Genomic DNA, 8,964 nt, shown 5'->3' with positions numbered 1-8,964 from the left:
ACCACATCCACACATTTTTTTTTAACACCTCCAGGGATGGGGATTCCACCAGCTCCCCGGGCAGCCCATTCCAATGCTTCACCACTCTTCCAGGAAATAAATTCTTCCTAATATCCAGTATAAACCTCCCTTGGTTCAACTTGTCTTATTACTAGTTACTTGTGAGAAGAAACCAACACTCATCTCACTACAGCCTCCTTTCAGGTAGTTGTAGAGAGCAATAATGTCTCCCCTCAGCCTTCTCTTCTCCAGGCTAAACAATCCCAGTTCCCTCAGCCACTCCTCATAACACGTGTTCCCCAGACCCTTCATCAGCTTTATTGTCGTTCTCTGGACCTGCTCCAGCACCTCAGTGTCTCCCTGTAGTGTCGCTACAGTGGTGTCCAACACTGAACCCAGTACTCAAGCTGTGGCCTCACCAGTGCCGACTACAGGGGAACGGTCACTTCCCTACTCCTGCCGGCCACACTGATTCTGATACAGGCCAGGATGCTGTTGGCCTTCTTGGCCACCTGGGCACACTGCTGGCTCGTGTCCAGCCAGAGGTCCCCACCAGCCCCCTCAGGTCCTTTTCTGCCAGGCAGCTTTCCAGACACACCTTTGCCTGGGAGTGTGTGCTTAACCACAGAACTTCTGATCTCTAAAAATGTGGGCCCTATGGACTCAAGAGGATTGAGTTCACTTTCTGCCCCTCTTCTCTCTCTTCTACCCCATCCTCTTCTGTCTCAGCTGTTCTTGAGGGAGAAGGTAGGAAAAGCAACATTTGCAAGAGTACTAACAATTAATTGTTACTTCACAGTTACTACTGTATTAGGCCATACACATCTCAGATGAAATGACTAAGACTTAAACTGTCTGTAGGTGGTCAATTCAGTCTTCAGCTTCCTGATAAATGATTGCACATGCACTTAGTTGGTGCCTGGAAAACAAACACAAAGTCCCAGAATTATATTATTTGAGTTCTCCTGTGTCTCCAGATATCTGCTTAGAACCACCACCACAAGGAACAGTCATTTCTTGTTCCCCCACTGTTTGACCAAAGGATATTTGTTACTTTCATATCTGTACTCCAGAATCAGCAGGGAGACACCCAAAGAAAATTCACCACTGAACAGTTTTAACAAATATGATTTTTAATGAAGATATCCAGGACATGTTTTATTCTAGGAAAACATTTTTCAGGTTACAAGACTGAAGGCACATATTTGTAAATCCATGGTGCAAAATTTGACACTCTTGTGTAGACACCTGGGAAATTTGGTCTTCCACATCCATAACCCCAGCTAACAATGCCAGTCAGAAACCATTTTCCGTCTCCATTGCTTTGGCATGACAATGGTCCACCGGAATCACCCTAAAAAGAATATATTGAGTTGTATGCATTTATAATTTAGATTATTAAAACTGAGACAAATTTCCACAGGAGATATTTGCCCAAGTAATTCCAACAATTTATTTTCCCATTCACATAGTATAAGCCATTGGATATTCTGTAAGGTGCTTTTTTTTTTTTTTCCTTGAAGCAGACGGTATTATGCAGTTGTACCAAAGTTTGCTCTTTCATAGGAAAGAGGGCTGGCTCTTACTCTGAAGAGTAAGAGTAATAAAGATATTACTTTCTATGAACTGGATTTGAAATTCAGACCATTTCCTATCCTCAGAGTTACAGCTAAACCTAAAATCTGCTAACTTACTATGTTTGTTTATAGGTTACACATTTAACGACTCCAAAAAATACTACACTTTTTTAAAGAAAATTTTAAAATAAAATACAATATCTAACAATGATATAACTTGTTACAAATTAAAGGTAAACAAACAGATTGAATCCATCAATTGATTTGGTTTCTTTTATTAAGAAGGAAAAAAACACCTCAGTGTCATCCTCTAGTAGATACAAGCCAGCATGTAACGTTTAAGGGCACATAATGTCCTTGTAATTACAGCACTTAAAATGAAATCTGTTATAGACTTCAAAGTTTTATACAGGGTGGCATATTCCATAATGCAAAACAAAGAAAACAGTGGTCTTCCTTTATAGGATATTCTTGTAGAAATATATTGGCAGAGGTTCAGGAAAAAAAAGTGCTACTATTGGGTGAAAACTTCTTGGACCAAGCTTATACTTTCCTTATACCAGACTCTGCTGTACACACAACATCTCTGAAAAAGATAGCTAGTTACAAATAAAAACTTGTCAGAACATTGCATGCAAGAAAGGATTTCCAAAAGCAAAAGATGAGTTTGTAAAATTTAAATGTTTTGCAAAAGAAGTGCCTTCCTTCTAGGCATATATTTTGTTAGAGCTAGAAAACTATTTTGCTTCAGCTTTATAGGACGTAGGATATGCAGGTTGGAAGGGACATCAGCAGATGATCTAGTAAAACTACCTGCTGCTCAGAGTAAGATTATCTTAAATTGCCTCACAAAATTTTTAGATATTTAACTTACAAAATATTTTTTTCCTTCCTTAGTAAATAAGATTTTGCATTTATAAGGTCAGATTTTCAACTTTTTTCTTTAATTCCTGGGAGAAAAGAGAAGTGGAACTCTAGCATTTTTCAGAAAACAGAAGTCTGCTTTTCAATTTGTTTTAACAATGTTTATCATCTTTCAGCATTTCTAGATAAGAAATATTATGTATTTGAAAATTTATGCCTAGCTGTCTGCATCTCATCAGATAGCCCTGTAGTTCCAAGTAACGAGGGAGAGGTCTTGAAAAGAGACAAGCTAGTATCTCAATATTTATTTCAACTGAGAGACTTATGCCAAAAATTTCCTGACTTCAACTTGTTATTGGGACTTGCAAATCAATAAGCCATTGGGCTGCAACATTAAACTTGATGATGAAAGTCACGCACATGAAACAACGAAACTCTGAAAACACCCCGATGACAGATTTGGTGATGGAGAACTCTTACATTGCTGTTTTTCAGAACTGAAATGGCATGGACTATAAAGTCATCTGCAAGTCAATTCTTACACCTCATCATACAACAATAAAAGACAAGGTAAACTCTATGCAAAGTGGGCTAAGATACATACTTTGCATCCATCTCTTTTCCCAGACATTAGTCCAGCACAAAACATCCTAGCTGTGATAATCCCATATGTGGAATGACATAATGTTTGGTCAATAATTTCTACCTCCGCTTTCTGAAGAATTGCTGAACCTTCATCATCTGGAAAACAAATGAAAGAATGACTCGGAGCTTAGCATTTTGCTCATCTATGGAAGTGCAAAATGAGAAGTCTTCAGAAAACATCCACAGATACTTTCTAACTCCAAGTTATTCCAGATTCCAAACTACCTGCAATAGAGCTGAAAGCCTCTCCCAGGTTTCAGACATTTGTGTAATGCCATCTTTGTCCTTTGGCTACGTCAAATACAATGGCATAATCACAAGGGTTAGCCAAAAAACTTTTGAAATATTTTTTGCAAAATGTCTCAAGACTTCTTTTTTTCTCTTTTTATTTTTGAAAGGAAACGGGATTTTACAAAGGTATGTGAATCACCACAAGACAGATTTGCAATTAGGGTGCTATCTTTGAAGGTGCAGGATCCAAAAACTAAGATTATAAATCAGAGTTACAGAATGAAGATTGCTCTTCTGGCAGCATAAGGAATTTGGACAGCTCTCAAAATTTGGTTATCTCTGTCTGAAAGTTTTAGTAAAACACCTGTTTTCTGTAAGATACATACTTCCAGAAAAACAGAATCAAACTGAATTGTCCCCTTCTTTCTATATGCAGTTCTAGTATCATCAGGTGATCCTCTCAAGATCTGTATGTGACAAGAAACCTCACCAACATATTCAGATGTGCAAGTGCTGATTTACACCATGAAACTTTGTTTCAGGATTTGTTATGTAATAAAGTATACTTAAAAATACTTAAAAGACTGATTTGGCAAACAAACTATACAAACTGATGAAGGAAAATAAAGCCTTTTTTTCCTTTTTGAGGAGTCACATTTATCTTTCAAAATATTTAGCTTTTAAATTTCACAGATGACTAACCCGTTGGCTAAAGAGACACCCCACACCACACGTCTGTACCACCATCTTTTCCTGGCAAGGTGGTTACACCTCGTTCATAACCATATATTCTCTCACAGCTATTTATTCAGAGGCTGAATGTAACTTAGCAGGTGATAATTCTGGCTCTGAACATCAGTTCAAAATGCGGGAGGCTAACTACCTGCTGCTCCCTTGTGCCATGCATTTGCCTCTCCTACAGTCCACCAGGAGCAGTGGATGGGGTGGCTGGGTCAGCACAGTGCTGGCCACCTTGAGAAGGTGGGTGAGGCTGGGCCAGGGCAGCCCTGCAGGTGCAGACAAACCACCTGGGCCACACCTTTGTTGACAGACCAAAGCCTTGGTGCTGTGTTGGTTACATGATTTACAGCGAGGGAAGCCATCACACCTACCATTACACTGGAAGTGCTTTAGAAACATGGCCGCAAGAGAGGCAGAAGGCATCCCCAGCACAAGGGAAGAGGCAGCTCAAGACAAGCTGGTGGGAGCGCCAAGGCTACTCCTGCCATGGGTCAGCCTGCCATTACAGGTATGGCCATTTTGTCAATAGAGTGGCTGTTTTGTCAAGCTGCACTCTGAGGATGGAGCTGGCACCTCACAGCTGGGGCAAGTGCTACAGGGCTGTTCAGCCAGCAGAGGCTGAAGGCCAGAAGAAGGAGACTTTGCGGTCTCACCTCCCTGAGGCAAGTAGCAAAGGGTCCCTTTAGGCATGCTAAAATAATTCCAAAAGTAACAAAGGGGAAAACACCACAATCCTATTTCTGAGTGAGTGTAGCTCCCTGCAAATCTTAGCTAGCTACATGAACACACAGCGCTTACAAATCTACAGGTCTGGCAGCCAGTTTTCCTGAGTATATGAAGGTATGTGCATACAAGAACCTAATTCCAAAGGATAATAAATTCAAAACACTGATTTTCTGCACACCCCAGCCATGCAACAAGACCAGGTGTCCTGAACAACCCCCCACAGCTCTGAAAGCCACCGTCCACCTGGGAACAAAAGGAGTTAAACCGAAGCGATAACACTCACCTGCTTCCTGCTTTTGGCCCCAACCCGTTATCCAGCACCTGTCACCCCTGCGGACTTTGTGTGAGAAGGGGGGCACACAGATGGGCTGGATGAGGTGGCTCATGGCATCTGGCCACGGCTTGCTCAGCTGCAGCAGCGCAATGTCATAGTCGTAGTTCCTGCTGTTGTAGTATTCGTGGACTATGATCCGCTTCACTCCAGATACAAACTTTGCACGGCTTAGAGTTTGCATTCCCAGGTGAGCGTGCCATGCTCTGGGGTCAGCCAGCCTGGTCGGGAGCAAACAAAGAAGCCATCTCTTTAAAAAGTACCCCAAAACACTGACTGACAGCAGGGCAGGTGAAGGAGAGGGCACATTCACCTCAGTGTAGCTCAAACTCTAGAAGCTAAAGGCATCTGGGGATGCTAGCAATGCCTGGGACAGAGCTGGGGGGAGAGTGCTTACTTGCTCCCTTGAAAGCAGTGAGCTGCAGACACAAGCCATTCTCTCGATATCACCGACGCCCCACAGTAAGCAGCTCCCACAAAATGGAGGCTGACCTGCCAGGGCCATTCACCCTCCTCAGTGTTCGTACCACCTACGATCCGAGAGGTGGGATCGCTTGTCTTGCTGCTGCCACAGCCTGCAAGGGATATTTCAGGTTATAACTCCCATCCCCACTGCTTTCCTTTAGTGAGAGTGCTTCCCACATAGGAAGGAATCTCGCAGTTTGGAACATTTTGAGATCTATTTTCTTGCCCTGCTCTAATCATTAAACTTGTGTATTTGGCTACACTGTTCCTGAAACAAGAAATGACTTTAAAAAAGGCACTGACCTGGGAATTTGAAGGTTTCTTTTCTATCTCTGCTGCATAAATTTGCATCTAAATATTTCTTATGTCAGAAATGTCAAAGGAACTGTTAATTTAATAAGCACCAAAATAAATATATAAAAAAACCACTCATCTCTTTTCAATACTGTCAGACCTGAACTGAAAGGAGTCCATCAGGGAGGAAGGAAGTTCAGCATTATCAGGACACTTATTTCTTGTATTGTTCCCACTATTTTGACAAGAAAAATGTTTACACTAGCAGCCACATGTTCAGAGTTTAGTAATTTATTATTTCGGAAATCATCTGATCCAACATTAATTTGCATGGAAACTAATAATTCACAGGTGAAGAAGTCATGCCTCAACATGAAAAGCTGTACACAGTAATTTGTAGAGTAAGGAAGAAAGATTCCTCCGTAGGGCATGGTGCCCATCCCTAGTGTATGCACTTAAAGCCTCTCCTCAGGAGCTTTGGTCTCACACACCTACACAGAGGTGTTAATGCTTCTGAGCACTTTCCAGCACTCAGCCAAAGAGTCATAAGCAGCATTAAAGTTTTGGAACACAGCTAAGCATATAGCTAGTCTTTTAATATGTCCAACTGGGTGTAAGGCAGGTGCTAGCCAATTTGATATACAGGTAGAATGCCAGAAACAGCTGAGGGACAGAAAAAACACTTGATAATGTTCAGTTTAAGCTATTTTATCTTATATCCAATGTTATTGCTACTGCAGTAACAATCACCTGTTCATTTTACAGCAAAACAAACTGAAAAGCTTGCACAGAAGTTACTTTATGAAGATTTTGGACTAGAATGTGGCTCGATACTAGGAAATAGTGGTGTCTTCACTGTCCAGAAGAGACAGAGAAGTGAGAAGTTTGTGGCTTTTATCTCATAACAGACACATCACTTCTGAAGTTCAAATACAGTCTCACTCCAACAAAAGCACTTGACACTGCACCAGGCAACAAAAATGCTGCCTTACCAGCTAGCCAAGTTCACTCTGCAATTAACCCTGCTTCCCCATTCCTGACATAGCTACAATAGCATTACAGCTGATAAGGACTCTGTAACAGTAAGCTCACTCTCCCAGAAAAACTTAGAAAATTCTGCAACCAGACCTGAAGTAAAATGATAGCTGATCGTTACCCCAACATCAGTAAGAGTACACAATAAAATCTCAATACCTGCTGCATGAGTTGTACCCGGTCCAAAACAGGAAGAAATAAAGAACTTTATTATTCAAAAAGTTCAAAGTTCAGAAAGAGGAACATTTGAGAGGGACTTACTGCAGCTGCTTTCATCACTTCCATCAATACAGTCCACAGTCCCATCACACTTTGCGTTTTGTTTCCTAATGCAAATGTTATTCTTGCACTTAAATGTGTGGTTGGTGCAAGGAATACCTGAAATAGTTGTGAGTTAAAAAAAAAAAAAACAAAACAAAACAAAACCTATTGGCTCAGCTTAACACATGAATATACATCCGCATGATAAAAGATTTATACATCTATTAATAATGGAAGGCAAAATAGCAAAAGAGCACTTAGACTGGTTTAAGCTATCCTCGTCAAAGTGAAAGAAAGTATTCAGACAGAATTGCATTTATACTAAAGGCTTGTATCAACCTGGCTGAGTTTGAACAAACATTTCTTGCCACCCTCTCTCATAGCACTAATGAACATGGATATAGTAGCAAAAACTTAGCTGTAGAGTGTGTGTTAGGCTACACAGATAAAACACCCAGTACTTTGGAAAGAAATTATCCTTTATGTTCCTGTATTAACTATGAAATGAAAGAATGTAGTGAAAGCAGTCTTACTAATTGTATTCAGTTAAATTGCAACTCCCAGCCTTGGCCTTTTCCTGTTTCCCTGGGGCTCACAATAAATGAGACCACTCAAACCCAACCTATTTTTCTTGTCAACACACTGAACTTTCCATAGCCATTTACATAGACTGCCTAGTCTAGCAAATCAAACTCCACTACATTGCTTTTAAAAAATTATTTGCAGTACTTCTCAGTTGTTCTCTCTTTCATAGGTCATGGTGCCCATTTACTCTAAAAAGTTAAAAAAATGGCTGATTCAAACTGTCATGGACCTAATGATAATTTTGTAGCTTCCATAGAATTTTAAACATATTAACCTTATAACCCTGAAAGCTGCTCCAGAGAAACTGTAATTTTTATCATTATTTTACAGATGGTAAAAGAGATCCAGGAAATAATTTGCAGCAATTATGCTTCAAAGAGATAAAATCTGAGATTTAAGCTTTAAATCCCTAGATCTCCATCCTGCACCCAGAATACTTAATTCTTATGCCAGTATTTTGCTGCAGCAGATGTTCATGAGCTCGTTAAAAGAAACTGTTTAAAAAACAATATTGGCCTGTTTATAAGCACACCAGGAAACTGAACAGAATTATACAGGCCAAGTTCAAACTAACAGTGCCTCTTAATTCTTCAAACACATCATCCAGTATCCAAGTCAGAATCAGAGAGATGACAGAAGAAAGAAAAACAATTAATCAAGAGCGTAGCCTTACTGTGGGTGCAGTTCTGCTCATCTTTTCCATTCTCACAGTCACTTACTCCATCGCAGGCGAGCAGGTTATCCTGCATTGTGAAGCTGGAGTTACAGTTCCACTCAGGGACAACTTTAAAAACATAAGTCAAATCAGCTGCAGAAGCATGCTCGTAGTGCTAACACTGCCTTTCTGACTGTGCCTGGGCCCCACTTTCACACCTTCACTGCATGGTACAAGGAGGAGTACGGGTGCCACGGTGCATGGAGGAATCGAGCGCAAAGGAGCTCAGTGACCTATTCCAGTTCACACATTGCCTCCAAGTGGCCCAAGTTCTAAAGCTGCCTTCACCATGGACATTTATTATCACTCTCATCTATTCTATACACCACAGTTTGTCATTCTCCCACAAAACCAAAATAACTCATCTCACAGTTGATCAGAATTTTATCAGTACTAGATTTATCACAAGGAAAAGCTAAAAACATAGCCTGTTTTGGCTATTTTTGCACACTTTCTTCCTCATGCTTTCCAGTCACATACCTTCTTCATTCTTA

The 8,964-nt window shown here is 40.6% G+C and overlaps 1 protein-coding gene across 1 annotated transcript in view; it reads right to left on the bottom strand.

The window, feature by feature from the left end:
* Nucleotides 1-1,124: 1,124 nt before the first annotated feature.
* TMPRSS7 (transmembrane protease, serine 7) overlaps nt 1,125-8,964 on the bottom strand; it is a 31,185-nt gene continuing 23,345 nt past the window's right edge. Inside the window, 6 exon segments of the mRNA XM_008948893.1 lie at nt 1,125-1,354; nt 3,046-3,182; nt 5,068-5,336; nt 5,513-5,690; nt 7,171-7,287; nt 8,429-8,539. Of these exon segments, the coding sequence (XP_008947141.1) occupies nt 1,184-1,354; nt 3,046-3,182; nt 5,068-5,336; nt 5,513-5,690; nt 7,171-7,287; nt 8,429-8,539 (983 nt within the window). The 3' untranslated portion in view covers nt 1,125-1,183.

This window comes from Merops nubicus, unplaced genomic scaffold (assembly GCF_000691845.1).
Source record: "Merops nubicus isolate BGI_N331 unplaced genomic scaffold, ASM69184v1 scaffold461, whole genome shotgun sequence".
Classification (NCBI taxonomy): Eukaryota; Metazoa; Chordata; class Aves; order Coraciiformes; family Meropidae; genus Merops; species Merops nubicus.
The sequence above is the reverse complement of the archived record's forward strand: the minus strand, read 5'-3'. Positions and strand labels throughout refer to the sequence as shown.